Raw genomic sequence first — 20,924 nt, 5'->3', positions numbered from 1 at the left:
GAGTAGAAAGTTTAACCCATGCCACAGCTTACAGAATACAAAAGATTTTCCAGAATTACAGAAAAAATATAGGTAGAAAGACTTTTAAGAAGCAAATAATATATAAAGAAAACCGAAAACAGAGAAACAACATAAAAATTGTCAGTGTCCCTGAAGGTGGAAAAACAAAATCACTGAAATAGAATAATTAGAACTATAATTAAACAAAGGCTTCTCAAAAAACAACAACAACAACAACAAAAACAACTAAGTGAAACCAGTACAAAATTACAAGAAATTTCTAATTTAAAAAAAAACAAAACAAAACAGTTAAGGAAAACAGGTTACCAATAACAGAAAAAAAATCAGGCCAGTAGCAAACACCTCCTATGTAATAGCAAATGACCAAAAAAAGAAAAAGAAATAGCTACAATTGTGATGGGGAAGAGTTGTGATCCAAGAATTTTATATCTGACCAAATTAAATTATCTTTCATGTGTGTAAGCAAAAGAAAGCCATTTGCAAATATGCAATTATTTATTCCACTTACATGCCTTCATTGAAAAAACTCTCTAAGGATGATATAAGCTAATTGTGAGAGAAATCCTCATCATAACAAGGTTTTTATATGGCATGCTACATTCTTTTCCTCGATGTTTAAGTGACACATTTTGGATCTTATGTTGGATAATATAAAAATTTAGATGACTGGATCATGTTGCCTAGACAAACTTTTTTTTCCTTTGCAAAAATAAAACAGTACAGTATAACTAGTAGCCATTATAAATGATTAGTATATTAAATAATGACTTTCTATATCTTTGAAGTTCATATTAAAGTCTGAGTCACTGTTTTATTTTTATTTTTTTAATTTGAAAGACTAATAAGAATTCAATGTCAGATATATTATGCCAACCAGCTCAAATTTATAAAATCCACAAGGATCACAGATATGAGCAATGTTAAAAATCTCTAAAAATCTGTAATCATGATATGATATCAACTATATTAAGCACACATAAGAAAATTACTGTAAGAAAACATGGTCATACCTATTTTTCCTTTTTTACACATTTCAGCATTTTTTTCTGAATGACGAACAACTAATGATCATCAAAGAGAAGAAAGATATGACATGTTCTTAAATTGGAAGACTACACAGCTGCTAAAACAATGAAGTAAATCTTCAGGAAGTGATAAGAAAAAAGTTTTCAAGACACATTATTATGTGGCAATAACAAGGTACAGCATAGCTTTCACTTGTATAATGAAGGACCATGTATATATTAATTACACGCACGCACACTTGCACGTGTACGTATATATACAAATGATTTCTAGAATAATAAGAAATGGAGGTCAGCTGCAGGAGGCTTACATGTCACTGTATATTTTTTATACTGCTTCTTTGTTTCTCATTTCTACGTTTAATTATGTACATGCAGTTCTTATTACATTTTTAAGTAAAAGGATACGGCATTTGATTATAAGTAAGCATATCATTAATTCCTCACTATTTGCATGCCCAGTGGTGCCATTTAAAAGTACATGATTTATTTTCTATAGTGACATAGGCAACATACCTAACTAGAGTTTGCCTTGATTTTTAGATTCATGAGATCCCATTCATTTTGAAAGGTGATTAGCACTGCATATCTTCAGACTTTCAGCAAATATTTATAAAATCCAACCAGGAACCACGGGAGAAAAACAAATTTATTAAATGTGTTTTACAATCAGATCAATGCTAATTTTCTTCTTCCTATTATTTTACACATTAAGAGTGTTTTTATTATAACAACCTCCTTTCTATTTTCATAAATCTACAATTTCTACCCTCTAATTTATTCCCAAAAGAATATATCAACTCTTTTTTCTGCACTTAAATTTAATATTCTTGAAAATTTTTTCCTAAAGTCTGAATTTTTTCAAAATTAAGTTTATTGGAGTAACATTGGTTAATACGATTATATAATTTTCAGGTGTACATTATAATGACATCTGTATGTTCTATTGTGTGTTTACCACCCAAAGTCCAGTTTCCTTCAGCTACCATATATTTGACCCCTTTTACCCACTTCACCCTCCCCCTACCACCCTATATTTGACTCCCTTTACTCCGTCTACCTTCCCCCTCCTCTTGTCTGAATTTTTTAAACCCAGAATGTCATGGATGGAGATTGGTAGCATTTTAGTGTTCTAAAATATAACATTTCTTGTCATGTTTACAGAAAACAACTCTGAATCTACAGGAGTTTGAGAGGACTGTCAATACTTGACACTATAATACCACTCAGAACTCAGCAACAGAATAAGATTTTTTTATTTTTAGCCACGTAGTTTCACATGGTTTCCTTTTAAGCTCTATGTTTGGGTCTCTAAGCAATTATTTAGTCTGCTAGCAGCTACATGAGCATATTGCTACTATGTTTCTAATATGGTATTTTCTCTCAATTTTTGAAGTGCTACAAAAATTATATTTTTTATCACTCCGAAAAGTTGAATTATTCAGGCCAGTGGCTTTAAACCCTTTTGAAGATTATGGACCCCTTCGAAAAACTGATACACACTATGGACCCTATTTTCAGAAAACATGATTATAATTCCTTGAAGCTCATCCACATAGCTTCCAGGGGTTTACAGATATTAAGTCACAAGGCTTATTTCAACCTTTACTGAACAAAGGAAGAGAAATGAAGAATCACAGCATATTCTTTAAAAAATAATCAATATTATGTATATAGTAGTTAATTTAACATTATTAAATATATTATCCTTCAAGTTTTCATAAAATCCTATGAGGCAGAAAGCATATTTATTACTATTCACCTATTAGGAAGTTATTTAAACTCTTCCCATTAAGGAAACAACTCAGAAAAGTAGTTTAATGACGTAGTCAAAATCGACAGTGAATAAATGTTAGAATCGAGACTCCAATTCAGGTCTTCTATTTACACATTTTATTATTTTCCCTTGCTTTTTACTCTTTCCTTTAGTCGCTGGTTGGCGAACTTTTCCTATAAAGGGCCAGATAATAAATATTTCAGCTTTGCAGGACATATGGTTTCTGCTGTAACTATTCAACTCTGCCATTATAGTAGGAAGGCAGCCAAAGATAATATTGAAACAAATGGGCGTGGCGGTATGCTAATTACAGTATAACAGGTGGCAGGCTGGATTTTGTCCATGGGCCATAGTTTGCTGACCCCTACATTATTCTGCCTCTACATCTAAAATAAATCCATTCTTTTCATTTATTTTCCTAAGTGGTTTGAACATTTATATCATCATAATTCTGACCTTATGAAGTGATCATTACTAAAATACTCCAAATGCTAATGGAATCCCTAAATAATATCATCAATAACAGCAAAATCTCTGCAAAAAAGCTAAGATTATAATTTTACACATTCATTTCTATTTTGAGATCGTTTCACCAAAACTATTCCACAAGGAGGTAGCTGTAGAACACACTCTCCTTCAATAACACAACCGGAGCCAATATTACACGTGAAAAGTAAAAAGTCCTATTGCAGCGATAGAGGTAAGGAGACAAAGTTTGGGAAAACGAATTAAAAAATGTGTTCCTATAATGTTTAATTAGTTTGAATATCAACTAAACATAAAGGAGAGTATCCGATTAGTATATTTGCTTATGGCAGTTATTAGGGCTGTCACCAAATATCCTTGGTTCTTCATGGTAGGATTACATTTCCCAACCCATTCCCTTGAAGTTGGTCTGGCCAATGTCCTGTGAGTGGAAACAATGTGTGCACTTATACGAAGCTCGATCAGCCAGTGCGAAATTTCCCATGCTCTCTTCCCTATGCCAAAGTGACTATGGAAGGACACAGAGAGAGGGAGCAGTATCAGAAGTCTCTGAGCAAGAAAAACGGGCAGAGCCCTCCCGTCAATCTACACTGGACATATAGTGTGAATAAGAAACAAACTTCTATTTCATAAAGCCACCAAGATGTGGGGATTGTTTGTTAAAAAAAATAACTATATATATATATATATATATATATATATATATATATATATAGTATATATATATATATATATATATATATATATATATATATAGGCATAACAAATATAGAGGCATAATTTTTTATTCACATAGAAAACAAATTTGTATAAATATCAATTTTTATCATACTCAGTAAGCTAATAGTAACACTGCAAGTTTATGTTATATATTATTTTGATGGTCACATTTTGGACTATCTATAGTGCATTAAAATAACCAATCGTCTCATTTCATTAAAATAAATACAAATTAACAAGATGTATCTATTGAAAGCTGACACTTAGCATTATGAGATTAACTGATTTGAGCAAATATTAATAAATTATGTGAAGGCAAACATTATATGCATTATAAGAATTTTAAGAAAGAATGCATTTTCTTTCTCATTAACATTAGTTATTTAAATAAATGTGCAAAAGATAATATTGGCTTATATTTAATAATAAAATAGTAAAAATTACTCTATAATAATAAAATAAAACAAAAGCAGCTTACTCTAAATTAGTATACTCTTATTCAGTATACAAACTATTTTCACATAATCTTATTTAACCTGCACAGTAATTTTGATTTTGAGAAACATTAGGCCCATTTAACAAATAAGAATGTTAAGAATAACAGAAAAACTGAGATTTGCTCAAGAATACAATCTTAGCTTACAGCAAAGACAAAAACCTAAACTTAAATTTTGTGAAAGAAAATCTGGTGTTCCTTCAACTGTATCACTCCTTTAAAAAAAATAGAGAGCTCTATTTTCATTCTAAACTGTACTATGTAAATAAAATTAGGCTAAGTGTCCTCATGAATATGTACAGCACATTATTTAGTTGTAGAATAATATTTATTAGGAGGTCATGTCTACCTCTTTTTTTAATGCATCAAATTAAGTTACCACATAGTTTCTGTTAAGTTGCCTACAGATACCACTGAAGCTCCTATAAAAACATATATTCTTTGAACAGAAGCTATTTAGGCAGATGATAACTCATTTCACACCCAGTTTTTTTTTTCTCCTCTTGCCTCTTGCCTTCAGGAATTTCACTCTGTGAGTATCTTCAATAAAGGAAACACGCTTGGAAAAGAGAGTTTTAACATATCAACTAAACTTGCCCTCATGTTTGTTTTTATTTTTAAAAACAAGTTGAAAGGGGAAAAACTTTAAGATTAGTAATTAATGCATTTTTTGGTGACCTGTGGCTTTCAATTGTTCATATTATCAATATTTCCCCCCAAAAGTACATCAGAACCAAGAGCTGGCCACATGGAATTCCTCTCCATTTAAAATTAGTCATATCTGCATTGTACTTTATGTGCACACAAACCACAATACTCACACATGACCCTCGTTTGGCACAGGTACTTCTTTTGTAAACACCATGTTATATTTACAGTACCACATAAATAACAATGCCAGTTTTCCAAGACTAAGATTGCACAAGTCTAAAAAAATAATCAAAAGAAAATAGATTGGGAAGAAAACAAATATATAGCATAATTACTGGCTGGAAAGTAGACAGGCCCACACAAATGTAACTACATTCCTTCCTTATCAAATGAAATGCTTGAGACAGTTACAAAAAGTATTTTTCTGATAATCATCTTACCTAGTTTGAATCACATTCAGAGCCATACCTGCATATCTAGTGGTAAGTCAGATGCTTTATACAATCTATAATCTATGACAAACAATGCAGGATTTTAGGGATTGTGAAGGGTGAAAAGACAAGAAAAAAACAGATTCTGTATTTATGTATTCAGGACATAAACTTCATAACAATTCTTTACTTCCAATTTTGGGGTGATTTCTTGATCATGACATTTGACAGTGACCGCTTTCCAAACAATTAAAAATACGTTACTGCAAACTTTTCAAAAGTATGCAGATATATATTAAAATAAATATATATATATAATATATACATATATGTGTGTGTGTGTGTGTGTATATATATATATATATATATATAAAATATAGGTATATTATATATATATATATAATATAGGTATATTATATATATATATATAGTTTCAGAATACAAGCAATTCCTGACTTGAACACACCCAAGATGTGCATAACTACTATACTGACACCCAGTGTCCGGCCCTCCTCCTCTCACTAGGATGCCCAGTCTCTGTTAGATCTATACTGTCTTGCTCTGTGTTCTTCTATTATAAACAACCAAACAAATAAACAACAACAACAAGTAAAAACTGCTTCTTCACTCCTGGGAAGATTATACCTCTAACGCTCTCAAATCCCCTTTCAACCAGCATAGGATTCTGATTACTAGGTGTTCTGAACTGAACCTCTTTGTGACTAATGTAATAAACATATGTAATGAGAAGAGAAGGTGACTAATTTATTTCATTATTGCTTTGGCATCTACAACACTATTTATGCAAAACTTCTGCTTTATTGCCTATCAAATATGATTTTACACTCTGCAAACTTAACTACCATTCATAAGACATTTTCTCTGAGAAATGCGTTTTCACTCGGAAAATAAATAAACCTATGTGAAGATTTTGAATGGCAGGAACATATGTTAATATCCTGACGTAGGTTTTATTTTCATTAATTTAAGTAAATGCAAAAAGAAACAGAGAATCAAAGACTCAAAACAATTTTTTTTTTTAATTTTAGCTTCTGCTATTTCGGCTGCACAACATCAGAATCATGTATTTTTGAAAAATAAGCATACACTTTCACATATTGGCATAAAGGAAAATTTAGTGAGATTGTAGAGTCAAAGATGGAAGTCACCTTGCAAAATTCTTGGCCTTTTAAGCTGCCTGAAAGAACCTTAACTTTCCTTAAAATGGGCTTCCAAAATCCAATATGCGATTCTCTGAGAATAGCCAAGAGACTAGTGAAATGCCACAGAATGACGAGTATACTAAATTAATAAGATAACACCCAACCATCTAAGCTGCAAAGACACCATCCCCTGGGAAAACACTTGCTGTCAAATTCTACACCTCTACTTCAAGTCCATTCATTTCCAAGTTCAGAGAGTGGCTTCATGAGATCGCAAAATTGAACAGAAACAAGTCTTATAGTTTTTCCCTCATCTTTTAAGTTACAGAAAGGTTCTAGACTCCTTGCTAAGGACGTGCATAAGATGTTACAGTTTTCAATATACCTTCTGCATTTCCCAAATTGACCTCTTCTAAAAAGAAGGTTAAAATCTGGAACAGTTTGTTAAAATCACTCCAAATCTTTAACTATTTTTTTTCCTAGTGTTTTTGTTTGTTTGTTTTTCTAATCAATTAATCATTGTGCTAAACAGACGAAATGTGAGTTTGCAGTAAATCTGTGACAATTTGACATAACAGCTTTAGCAATTCAATCTAGGTAAAAGCAAATTAAAAGTCCTGGTGGCTGGTTCAAAATATAGAAAAACTAAACATAGAAACTACATAACTGGAATTCAATCTCTATATTCAAGTGGTACAAAACAAGAGTCCTTTGTAACTATGGGAACTGCTATTCCAAGGAAATGCTTTTCTATAATGCTTAACATGATGCTTTGGGATCTTAAAGCTGCTGTAGGCCATGGTGGTGGCCCTGTTATTTGCATTGTGACTCTCAGAGTTCTAAATGACTGAGCAATAAGCCTGGGCAAATCTCAGCCCTGGCATTCCAATATACTTTCTGTTGGGGAAAATTTTACTATATTTGATGCCTTCAGATAATAAAATTGTCTTACATTTTATTCTAATCTTTAAATTGCATCAAAATAGAATACAGTTTCCGTGACATCGTTTTGTCAACAGCCTTTCATAGAATGTGATTTCTTATTAGCTTTAAAATAATATAAATTTAAAACACTGATAGCCCTATGGCACTATTCTCAGAGATAAGTGTATCTCCATCAGTAAACTTTCTTTTTTTAAATCATTTATCCGTCTGACTTTTCACCCTCCTTACAGCCACCTCCTTAGTTCAAGTCAACATCTCTCACGTGGATGAAGGCAGTGGCCTCACTGGTCTTCCAGCTCCCCCTTTGCCCCTCAAATGGCAGCCAGAGTCACATCATGCCTCCCTTTTAGTGGCTTCCAAATGAATTCAGAGTGTTGCCCTGACCTACTGGGTCCCACGTGCTCCGGCTCTTGTTAATCTCGCTAAGCTCTCTTCTTCCCCAGGCTCTGCCACATGGATCCATCTTATTCCTTGAATATGCTCAAATCTGCCTCTCTCAAGGTCTTTGCCATTGCTGTGCTCTCTGCAGGAACTCACCATTGCACTCGTCTTTCCCTAGCTGCTTTCTTTCCATCCTTCAGGTTTCCGTTGAAATGTCACCTGCTCAGAGGTCCTAAAGCAGTCTCCCTCAGAACCCTTCCCACTCCCTACTCCGGCTCCGCCCTCCGCTCTCTGTCACTTCACATGAACTTCCCGCGTAGCATGTACTGCCATCGATACTGATTTTGTGTCTTTAATGTGCTGACAGATTGTTAGTCTCTTCAACCCCACCGAGCTCCAGGAGGGAGTCTGCCCACCTGTATTCAATCCTAGTGTGTCTAAAGTAAAAAATAAACACACAAAAACTGAAGGCAGGGGACTACTAAACTGATGCTTCCTACTATAACACAACACATAAAATCTTGGTCATTTTTTTACTCCTTTCTCTTCAAGGGATTGTCTAGCACTCTTTATGAACTGTAAGCTTGCTGCCTAAATATACATTTCGATATTCAATATTTTGACTCCTTTCTCTTCATTGTATTAGTCACCAAGGCCTGTTGATTGCTGCATCTAAATTCCAACATTTTGTCTTATTCTCATCTTTCAACAGCAATTCCAAGCATCCTAATCAATATGCTTGTCCCCTCCCTTGGGTCACTTCCATGTATCCTCTTTCTGACAGGTGCATCTTCTAATGTCACTTTTAATCTGTCACTTCATTTCCCTCTCCCCCACACCCAAAAAAATCCATGTTCTGTCTTTTAGTAGATCCAAAATTCACAAAAATCAAATTATATTCAAATGTATTTTTCCCACCTGAATCAGTCAATAGTATTTTCCACTATTCTTTCAAACAAGTCCTCTGGTCTACTCAAAGACTTACTTTTCTATCCTCAAAATAAATCAAGTTCATTTCTCTCTTTGTGTTTATGCTTAGCCATGTCTTGGAGGCTTCTTCCCCTCCATCAATCGAAACCAAAACTTCTTCTTCAAGCATAGTTCACACGCAACTTCTCTAACTAAGCCCTGTCTCCTAGTTCCAGCCCGCATGTTCCTTCCCTTGTTCTCAATTCTTATAGCACTTAAACCATTGTTCCATGTAACATTTGATTATATAAGACTTATTTCTGTTATTCTTCAGTTACTTCATATGGATACATTTTATCTTGCAAATTGGATTGCAAGCAAAGACTGTGTCCTTTACACCCCTGGCAGTGGCAGAAGATGCACTGACCCAACAGGAGCTGCTTAAACTGACTCACTAATTTATAGGGTCCTGAGGATGAATCCCCTCAGCTACAAACAACAGTTGTAGATAACTTTCAGTTCCCAAACAGAGCGTACGATCTCTGGCCCTGGATCTTTCCCACGTAAACTCCCAATGCCTCCGTTCCACCTTTATTTACCTGGAAAATTCCTAATTCTCTTTCCAATCTCAACTAGAACAACATTTACTAAGGAAAAGGAAGTATCCCTTGCCCCTTCCTTACTCACTCATCTGTCCCAATATTTATGTAAAATGTCACTCCTATCCATTCCCATTAAAAGCCCTTCGATGCACCTGACACACTATATTGTAAATGACTATCTGCCCACTGGCCTCCCTGACTGGTCTGTGTGCACTTAGGCTCAAGTAGTTTATCTTTTATCTTTACAATAGCAGAGTGATCATGTTTTATTATTGTCGAATCGATAAACGAAATAAAAACGAAAAAGTTAGTCATAAAATCTATTGAAAGAGATACGAATTCAGTATGATAGGTATCAGTCTAGTGTTATGTGCTTTCAAATAAGCCACACAGCTCAAACCATTTAGAATGCCTATTTGTCTTTAACTCCAAAAGTAATTATTAAGCACCCACTACATGCCAGGCATTGGGCACACAGAAAAATCTCAAACACATAAAAATCTCTTGACCTCATAGAACTTGCTCTTGCTAGGTGAGAGAGGCAATGGAGCATGTTTTTGGCTCTGATTGAGTTGGAGCCCACAGAAGAATTCTGAGCAGAAGGTTTCTTTCTGCAAGGATGCCGACACCGAGATGATGCTGGCTTGGACCAAAATGGTGTCAGTTTGAATGGTGAGCAGTGGTCAAATTACGGATCTCCTTTAAAGGCAGAGCCAATGAACAGATCTGGCTGAGGGACTGAAAGTGAGGTATGCAAGAAAGAGAACAGTCAAGAAGGGATTTTAGTCTGTAAAACTGTAGAATGGAATTTGTGATGGGTCTGGAAGGGTATGATTTTGGAAAGAGCATATAGATATATGAAGAGGTTCTCTAAAATTAGGCCTTAAATTTTAATATTCCATTTTGTATAACTGAACTCCCCTTAGGCATTTTCCCAATGAATAGTAAAGGTCACTTGGGCTTCTTAGGCAAATTGATAACATTGAATAGAAAAATCATGCACAATTGTAGCCAATGCAGCTCCCTGAAGCACTGCCTGTACCAGGCACCTTATAAAAGCCACTGTGATTTATTCTCCAAACTGTCTCAAGTTCTATTTTTAAATGACTAATACAATGCAGCTAGTGCTAGAGTTTACAATTTCTGGAACTGCTAAAAATCACTTCAAAGTTCACACAATTATTATCATTAGCAGGTATTAATAATTATACTTTGAATTTTATCAAATAATGTTTGAATGTCAAACAGACACTTGTGAAAGAACGTTTATCCTGCCCTAGACCATAATTTAGTCCAAGGTCCAAGGAGGTGGCCTTGACCTAGGAGTAAAAGACCACGGAATAAATTTGGATGACCTAGAATGACTTAACCCACCTAAGACTAAAGCTTGAGATAGAACAGTAGGAGATCCAGGCTGTCAGGCAGCTACCTAATCAACCTAAATAATCAGCTACTGTGCTTAATGCCTGTAATTTGAGGTAAGGCTGGTAATAATGGTTTATTTATTTTTTTTGTGTGTTGAAGTATATGTCTGCAAAACTTACTGAATTTGGGATTCGAAAAATGAGACTGTTTATAAACATACGATGCAACAGCAAGTCTGCATAATGACTAAGTCTCTTGCGGAATAATTTAGTGGTAGTCATGATGAGTTATAACTTGGACTTTCGAGTTTTCATTGGGCAGAAACAAACCATTCTCACTCGGTCTGTTAGCGTTTTTTCCTTCCAGACTCTAAGTAGTTTACACAATAAACAGTTATTTCCATAGTAGAAATGACCAGGATGTCTAAGCTCCACAGTTAACGTGTTATTATGGTTAAAAATCAAGGTTGCCATTCTTCCAGATTTTCACAGCCACACAACTTTTGACCTAGCTAATGGAAATGTAAGAGTAAACATAATTACTTGACCTCTCAACAAAGGCAAAAATCAACATGCTAAGGTATTTATTTCACTGGCAACTGATCTGGCAGAAAGAGGCATTACAGTGAATTCACATAATGACAGGACACTACAAATTCTTCTCAATGGAAAATTTTAAGCAAGAGTTCATCCATAAATTGTCCATGTTCTCTTATTTAGGACTTTGATATAAAGTTCTGATTTGAAAACCTTATACACTTCATAATTTGTCAATGATATCAGAGAATAAAATGAAAACTTTTAGAATCCTAATTCACACCCCAAAATGAGCGATTAAGCCCATGAAATGAAATCTCATCACAAGCATATGTGAAGGAGAAGAACTCCCTTTTGCATCTATATTTTCTTCCACTTAAATGCCTTCATAACGATGATGAGTCAATTTCCTCCTCTATCTTGAAAATGATGCTTTAAACCCACCTCTTTCCATGAAGCAAGACAGCTGTAACCCCTCCCGGTCCCCACAGCATGGCAAGCTTGGCTTTCACTATGGGTCTGCATTTATATCCTCTGGACATTTCTTGGACACTGAATGACTAGTAGAAAAGAAATCACCTGCCTATTCTGCTGCCTTAGAAGGTACTGAGTGCGTGGATGGTCCAGCCGAAAAAGAGACCACGTTCCACTACGTGACTCTTTCTCACATTATAACAAATGCAATTAAAAGGCAAAACAGCAAAGGTTTAGACTTTAATTATTTTGTAGTCCTCATATTTCAGTGTTAATTTTTTATACATTTGTGCTACCGGAAAAATATAATGTATAAAAAGAAAAGTGCTGAAGTAATTATGATAGACACATGTATAAAACGGGAACAATCTGTTGAAATGTAAACTTATCATTTACAACTTGAAAAAGATGATCTCAAGTCATGAAAAAGAATCAAAATCTCAAATCCGTTCTTTCTACTCCAAAGAATCAAAGATGCAGGAAAATTTAAAACTTCTCGCCCCCAACCCCCAAACCATTTCAAGTCATATTTTGGCATTCCTATCTATTAGTCAAATGACTCGACTTCATTGCTCTTGAGTTTCATATGTATTTTAAACTTAACTCAGTATTTTGAAACAATAAGTAATTCATTTCCATCATTCCTTCGTTTCAACCTTTAAACCCTCTTTTCAAAATCAATTTCTAAAATCTAGTTTTCTAACTTAAGTAGACCACTTTGACCAACTGTAAAAAAAAAAAAAATTCAAACAAACGAATTTTAGCTCACAGGCTGTACCAAAATTAAAAAACAAAATAAGTTGTCTCCTACCTATGGTTGTAATAACAGTGCCAGCAAAGAAGAAGGAACTTCCCAAGTCCCAGTGACTGATTTGATTGGAGGTGTTTCCTAACGGTATAATCCCTGCATTTATTGCTGCCACTATTTGCTGCAAGTTTAAAAAGAATTTTATCAGTACACATGAATCACATGGAGGCATCAAACAGCATATATTCCACCCCAGATGACTAATTAGACAGAGAATCAATTCAAAGAGAACCAACGGCTTTTTCATTTAAAGTATACAATATAGAGTAAAACTTTACACTAAAAAATGTAATAAGTTAAATTATATTTGATATCGAGTGAATGGATCTGCATGGAGTTTATCATATTGTACCAATATTCATTTATATCATCCATTAATATATTTAGTGACTTATTTGAATCGACTATAGTAATTTTTTAGTAAGCAACAGAGTTAAAATATCAGATGACAAACTACAACTTAAATAATATATAAGCTTCACCAAAAAACACAAACATTTCCAAAGTGCTAATCATTTCAAATGTTAAACATATGTAGCCAAGCCTGGGTTGTGTGTAACTGTAGAGAGTACATATCAATAAGATGCAACAAAGCAAGCTACCATGAGAGGGAAAAGGCCATAGCAATTCACTATCAGACTTAAGTCAGTCCATTTATATCTAAATTCTTAGAATCTTTACAGGTTTTTATAATTTCTATGAATATGAATATCCCCAAAGACCCATAGATGACAATCAGTCAACAATATTCATATAGGGACACTAGGATCTGGATGCTGCCTTGAGTAGAATTGAGAGACAGAAAGATGACATTAAAATCCCTTCTTTAATTGTCGGATACTGGAAGGGGTGAAGGGGAGATCCAGAAGCATGAAATGTAGAAGAGAATATGTTAGGAGCAAATGTGTACTAAATGAGAGACATACAGATTGTAGGAAAAGATGTTTCTGTTGGAAATATAGTTTTAAAGGTTATATAGTTTACTGGCAAATGGACAAAAAATTACACTGTGAAAATGGAGGCACCACCTGACGAAGTTACTGTCAGATGGAAAAGAGCAGGTAATCGGAGCTGAAATGCAGTATAAAATCTCATTCATCTGCTTCGTTGTAATCTATACATTAAAACTATACAATGATATGTGTTCATTGTAAAAAGAATTGGACCAACTCTAATTGGAAAAAAAAACCCTCATTGGATTGTATAATGTAAATATGGGCAACTAATTGTCTATTATATTCTAATAAAACTATAAAAAAAACATCGAAGAACCCCAGGGGAAAAAAATTAGAAAATACAGAAAAACATAAAGAGGACAATAAAAATTATTCGTAATTCCAGAATCCAGAGATAACCACTATAAATGTATTAAGGTATCTAGTCTTGGCATTTTGCTATACTCTTTATACAGATTTATGAAATATATGAAATGTATTCTCTACTCTTAATATTATTCTGTATGCAGTTTTCCTTGTCATTACTATATTTATGCAATCACTGCCCAATATATAGACATATAGCTGTTCTAAAATGTGTCTTATTATTAAAAAAATGGTGCTGTGAACATAGTTGTGTATAAATATTTTTTTCATTTCTGAATATTTCTTCAAGAGAGATGGCTAGAAATAAATTTGCCACATTCAAGATTATGAATATTAGAAAACCCTTATTTATAGGAGCAAAAGGCTATCCAAGAACGCTGCTACAATTTACAACTGCCCCCAACAATTTACAAATGCATAGAGATACTATTATTACTTATAATATTAATATTTTATCTTTACTGAACTGATAAGAATTGTTTACATTTACATATCCATTATTGTGTGTGAAATTGAACACTAATGTTTTATCACATAGTAAATGCACACAGACATACATACATGCACATATATGCACAGCACACGGTGAAACTAGTTTTGAGAAAACTGATTCTCTTTCTCTTACTCTATATCAGATAAGACAGTTTTGTCCTGATTAGGCTTCTTTTAAAAACAGTTTTTTGCAATTACTAACCTATTATTCTCGCATAAACTTTAGAATCTTTTAGTTAATTTTTACAGAAATTTTCATTTCCACAGGTTTAACATATTTCCACTGTTTGAATACATACGAAATCTATAAATTAATTGAGAAGGAACACTATCATAATAGTGAACTTCCCATCAAAGAACATGTCGTTTTTTGAGTCACCTTTAATATCTTGAAATAGCGTATTTTTATACAATTCAGAGAGGTCTATGAGATTATTCTTATGTATTTGTTTTCCATATTAAATTATAACTGTTATTGTTATTGTATACACAAATATATACTGCCCATTCTCTGCACCAGCTATTCTCAAATGTTTTATTTCAAAACTACTTACATTGTCAAAAATTATTGAAGATATCAAGGAGCTTTTGTATACGTGAGTTATAACTATTGATATTTACATATTTGTTTGAATTTCTAATTTTCAAAATGTTTTGATTCATTCATGTAAAAATAAAAATAAGCCCATTATACATTAACATAAGTAACTTAATTTTGTGAAAAATAATTACGTTTTCCAAAACAGACATATATTTAGTGAGGAGAGGTGTCGTTTTATAATTTTATAAATCTCTTAAATGTCTTGCTTAATAGAAAACAGAGTCTAACATCCAAGGAATGTGCACACAAACGTTGCTTCTGCAGTCAATATGTTGGGAGAGCATATCACATAGTTTCTGGAAAACTCTACACTCATGAGACAATGAAAGTAAAAAAGGCAAAAACACCTTAGTTTTATTAAGAAAATAGCTCTGACCTCATCAAACCTCTGAGAGGGTCTTGGGACCAACCACGTCTTGAGAACCACTGCTCTATACTGAGCTCTTATTATTTGTTTTGTTTTGTTTTGTTTTGTTTTGTTTTTCTCTACATGGAAAACCAAAGTAAACAAGCTTATAGTTTACAAATAATGTCATTTTATCTCTGCATCTTTCAACAACTATGTTTTATTACTTTTCGTCTCTCATTACATTGGCCAGTATTTCCAAAGCAACATTAAATTGTTGTTGTTACATGAAATTCTCAATGGCTTTAGTGTTTTATCACTGACAATACTGGCTGTTGGCAAGAAAATGGTATTTAATTAAAGAATTATGAGAGCAAGAAAACAAAAAGGACAGATAACTAAAACTTAAAAATCTAAAAATGTCTTTGGAAATACGATAGGAATAAACACTCAAGGGATGTGCATGCTAACATTGTAAGCACAAGCTTGGTGATCTCTAGCTTTGCGACTCCCAGGAAAAACTAATGCTTCCAGTAAAAATCAAGGAAGAGGGGTGAGGGTAGGATTTAGACAGATTATAATTGCTTCCAAAGTATATTTTTGCATTTTACAGATATTTTTTCAACACATTCATTTATTTAAAAATACCTATCAATTGTTTACGGTGTTAGGCAAACGGGGAAGCAAGAGAAGTAAAAACACAGGTGGTATATAGATGAGAAAAGACAAGGCACCTCTTAGACTCCACTCCATTAAGTAAAATTAATTATTTTATTGACTAGAAGGAAGCTAATTCCTCCAACAATTGACTTAATATATCTTTCATGGCCAGCACTGTCACTTTAGCTTGTTCTTTTGCTTGTCAATGATGAGGTACAACATTACCCAGACACTTGGATAAGGTCCACAAATCATTTAAATGCAAAAGAAGCAAATGTAGAGTTAGAAACAGCAATGTCTGGCAATGTGTGGGTTGTAAATAGCTATCGCAGAGCTGTGAGTATTGCAACAGAGGCTTGAGATGGAACAGGGAATATGTCAAATTGCTATGAGAATGAGTCTACCATGAGGTCCTTTCTCTGGAATATTCTTGTAAATTTATTTTATATTTTTGTACAAGGTTGCTTGGTCGATGTCCACAGGAAACTGAGTGCCCTTGGCAAGTGAACTGACATCTAAGTATCTCTGCAATTTCAACATCAATTCAGGCCATCAGAGCCCTTAACAAATGGCACATACAGAAATGTGCCATATTATGCAACTAAAGTAACAATCACTTCATCGATAACAAAAATTCACTTTTCCATTAAAGGCAACCTTTGTGGACAATCAAGTCATGCTGACAAGTTACAAATAAGTTGAACTGCTTATGTTAGGGTAAAGGGAATATGGGTCCCATGCATTTAATCCTAACATATGATTTCCTGAAATATTGATTAAGGAAAGGCTTCCAAACTTAAAATCTACTACAGAAATAGCATAAGATAATCTTGATCGGGTTCACATTCAATTTTGCTCTTTAGTTTACAGGTAATCATAGAATGAGCATTAAGGAAATGAAGTTGAATACATGGTTCTAGTCAAGTTTGAGCTTAAATTTAAGAAATAGAAATCTAAAAGGCTTACACTCATCAAGAAGATAAAAGTAATTACTCATAAAACTATGCAAAATCTTAGTTTCCATGACATTGATGGCTTTAAATCAAAGTTCACAGCGTTCTACTGTGTATTTGTGCATTCTTGAATTGTAAGAAGTTGATGTCTCAATGTCATCTGGCATTTTGGAACTATAATCAGCCTCAACACCAAACATTGATAAGACATTTATTTGTAATCATATGAAACTAGCACAGCCTTGGAACTCAAGGCAATCACTGACAATCATAAAAATGTTCCTGAGAGTTCAATGTTTAGGAACAACAACTTTTTGCGTGTGTGTCATAAAGTACCTAACTGGCTATTTTTTTTTTTTTACTGAAGGAAAAGATATTGGAAAGTAAGCAACGCCAGGGAAGGCCTGAACAATACTCTGTTTTCAGAGTAGGTTAGACTGTAGATCTTAAAATATAAGTGACACCAGAAATTCTGATTTCACTTATTTTTTCCTTTACTCAGATGCTCAAATGTTCATGTTCATCAAAACAATACAGAATGTTCTGAATGCCTTCCTCCTCTGTTAATATCATAATCAGAATTTCATTAAATCATGTTATTATAGCTATAATCCTAAAAGTAGAGTCACAATAATTTGAACATTTTAAGCAATATAAAAATTCTAAATTGCTGGTACAAAGTATCAATACCCAATTGGATAACATCAATAATGTATGTATATCTGGTTCAATGACAACTCCTTTTAATGGGGTATTCGATTGATCTCATTCATTTCTGCTTTGAAAAAGGACATTATTTCCAATAAATTGGTATAATGGCCAAATCCACATTTATAATTATAAATATACCAAAATATGTATAATTACATAGTTCCTCAAAAATTAATATAACTATTCTCTTGATAAATTTCTGTAAGGCACACTTTTATAACTTCTTTTTTTTTTTTGGTCATTATTTCCTTGTGGGGGAACTAGTTTCATCCTGAAAGGAGGCTATTCTTTAGGGAAGGAATCAAATCACACATTCACAACACTGCGTCTGACCTCTTCAACCATGTAGCAAGATTATTTTGAAAAACTTAAAGAATCCATAATGGGAAAAGCAAGATAATAAAAGATGCTCTCATTACCAAAGAACTTTGTGAGAAGAAATAATGGTAGGTATCATTACTCTTCATTTTTATACTACAAAAATGATCTTCATCTATCAATAATATGCCTAAGGCTGCAGGACCCTTTGGCATCTCATTCTTAACCTCTGGCTATATGTCAACACCACAATTACCTAATGCCAGATCATGTAAACTGCTTTGAAAGGTTCTGGCAATAAAACCAGAGAGTATCTCAAAATGGCCTTTACTTTCACTGGAGCTGACTTCACATACAGCACCGGTGGAGCCTAGGCAATCTTGATTGGCATATTTTAATCAATTGGAAGTCACCTTTTCTTATCCATTTATAAGTGTGTGGACTTATTCACTATATTGGCCATATCAGTCTGCAGTGTTATTTACAGACATCATTTGCACAAGAACCTTCTCTTCTAACGTCAGTGACATGCAGTAGTCTTCATCACTGGGGCCGCTTCATGGACCATTATACATAGCAAATTAGGTTCAGCCAAGAAGCAGCATTATAGGCTTCATTGTAAACTTGCATACAAAGGCATCCCATGGTACCACTGGGGAAAATCTCTGGAAACCAAACTCATATTCTTCACCGTTTTGTCCTTTCATGATATTCTGGAAACTAAAGCAATGCCTTTCGTTTCTTTGCATGAGATAATATTTCTGTGAGAGTACCACTTGGGACCACTAAAAATCCAACAAGGGAGGAAACGAGTTCTTGAAAGCCACACCATTGGCATGTGATTCCACCAGAATATTGCAGTAGCTGCTCTCTATGATAATACTAGGTGGAACCATATAAAATTGCCATTATCTAAGCACATTTTGGCCTACAAAATGACAGCTTCATATTACCATGCAAAAGAATGATATTCTTGTTTTCATAAATAGTATGTTAAACATACTAAAATTCATTGCAGCGTGATATTTATTACTGCAGCATTAAAGTTAATTTTCACAAGCAGGAAACTGTAAATAACAAATTAATCTATTAGGATCTTCTGGTTCTACTGTGAAGCATATATACTTGTTGTTTTAAGTAAAAGCCTATATGTCTGCGAATGCTATTCTGAGAAAACATGGGCTAACTGTTGAATCTTTATTGAATACTCAAATTGTGTCCAACTTGATATATACCTGAGAAATCAGGGGATATTATCTAATATTTAAGATGATTACATTTTGCAGAAGCAAATTTGTATATTTGATATCTAATATTGCACACTCAGATACATTCGAGCCTCTAATTTGATAAATGAACTTGAGATACATTACATGTAACTTAGTTTTTCAAAAATTCTATAGTTATATGGAGATGGCACTTGTTTTTTGTTTCTAGGGTTTTGTTTTGTTTTGTTTTTGGTCTAGGAAAAATAGAGGAATCTACATAAAGTCCGTAAAAGAAAAATGTCACAATTACATTCCACAGTTAAATGGACTGTTATAAATATTGACAAAGGTCAGATATTCTATATCTAACAATAATCGGTTTAAAAAAAAATACATTTCTGATTTCATGTGGAGAAAAGAGATGGAGTAGTACATTTGCATATTTTATACAGAACACAGGTGATTAAATCATTCTATATTTAGAGTCTGGTAAAGAAATAAGTTTTTCAAGGTTTCCCCAGAGTATATCTTTCAAGGGAGCAAGGTGATATGCAATAACGTTTTTAATCTATTGTTTTTGTTGGAAACGATTTGAATCAAAATCTATTTCATGGTTTCGTAAAAAGGCTTTCAAAGTCCTTGAATGTTTTTCCAAGTAATGTATGACCTAAATTTAACCACACATTAATTAGAAATTCTTACAAAGACGTATTCTTAAAAAAAAAAAAGACTTAATTCCTATAACTTAAAAAAAAATAACATTTACTATAGGAAGTAATTTCTGCATACCAGACTTTAGAAAGCACCTCTAAAAGTAAACATCTTGCTTACTTTCCCATGCCTTGCCTTCTTTGGGGGGATTACGCCATTGCATGTCAAAGCTATTTTTATACAAGCTGATGAAGCATACAGCTCTTTCCTTGCTCTTCTGAAAGTGTAAATTTATTTCCTATTAGTAGAAACAAAAGCTTAAAATCCAACAGAGTTCGTTGGAGGGGGTTAGCATCAAATAGGGCCAGAAACGAGAGGTGTACTGCTGGGTTATTGGGGTTGTCTCCCCTGGTTATATCCACTTTGGAAGATCTTTCTAATCATAAAAGGAATACACAAATTATTGGGCATTTGGAAAAAGAAGAATTAAAAAAAAAGAATCACTCATGGTCTATAAATAGCTTTTGGCAACATTCATATATTCGGTTTTTGCTTTTGTTAATAGTTATAATCATTGAATCTGCTTTCAATTATTTTCATATAACATAAGCATGTTTCATATAACAAGACATTTCGAAGTCATCGGTATCTCACTTCATTGTTATCAATATCTCATTGAGCAGCTACATGTAACATCGTTTACATAACCATTCTCTATCATTGAATAAATTTATATAACTGCGTCTTAATTCAGTGACCACTTGCAAACTTGTTATAGAGATGATTTATATAATCAGACAAGGACCGAACTTGAAACAATGAAATTCTCTCATTCTTTGAGCCCTGCGTGAAATGACACTGCTATGCAGAAA

The 20,924-nt window shown here is 33.5% G+C and overlaps 1 protein-coding gene across 6 annotated transcripts in view; it reads right to left on the bottom strand.

Moving 5' to 3' along the window:
* KCNK2 (potassium two pore domain channel subfamily K member 2) overlaps positions 1–20,924 on the bottom strand; it is a 158,847-nt gene that overhangs the window by 64,646 nt on the left and 73,277 nt on the right. For all 6 annotated transcript variants that reach the window (XM_039881222.1, XM_039881223.1, XM_039881220.1 and 3 more), the window contains one exon: positions 12,794–12,911. In XM_039881222.1, coding sequence (XP_039737156.1) covers positions 12,794–12,911 — 118 coding nt within the window. The remainder of the gene's footprint in view (positions 1–12,793; positions 12,912–20,924) is intronic.

Source organism: Pteropus medius, unplaced genomic scaffold (genome assembly GCF_902729225.1).
Source record: "Pteropus medius unplaced genomic scaffold, Ma_sr-lr_union100, whole genome shotgun sequence".
In the NCBI taxonomy this organism is placed as follows: domain Eukaryota; kingdom Metazoa; phylum Chordata; class Mammalia; order Chiroptera; family Pteropodidae; genus Pteropus; species Pteropus medius.
This window is presented reverse-complemented; position numbering and strand designations above follow the sequence as displayed.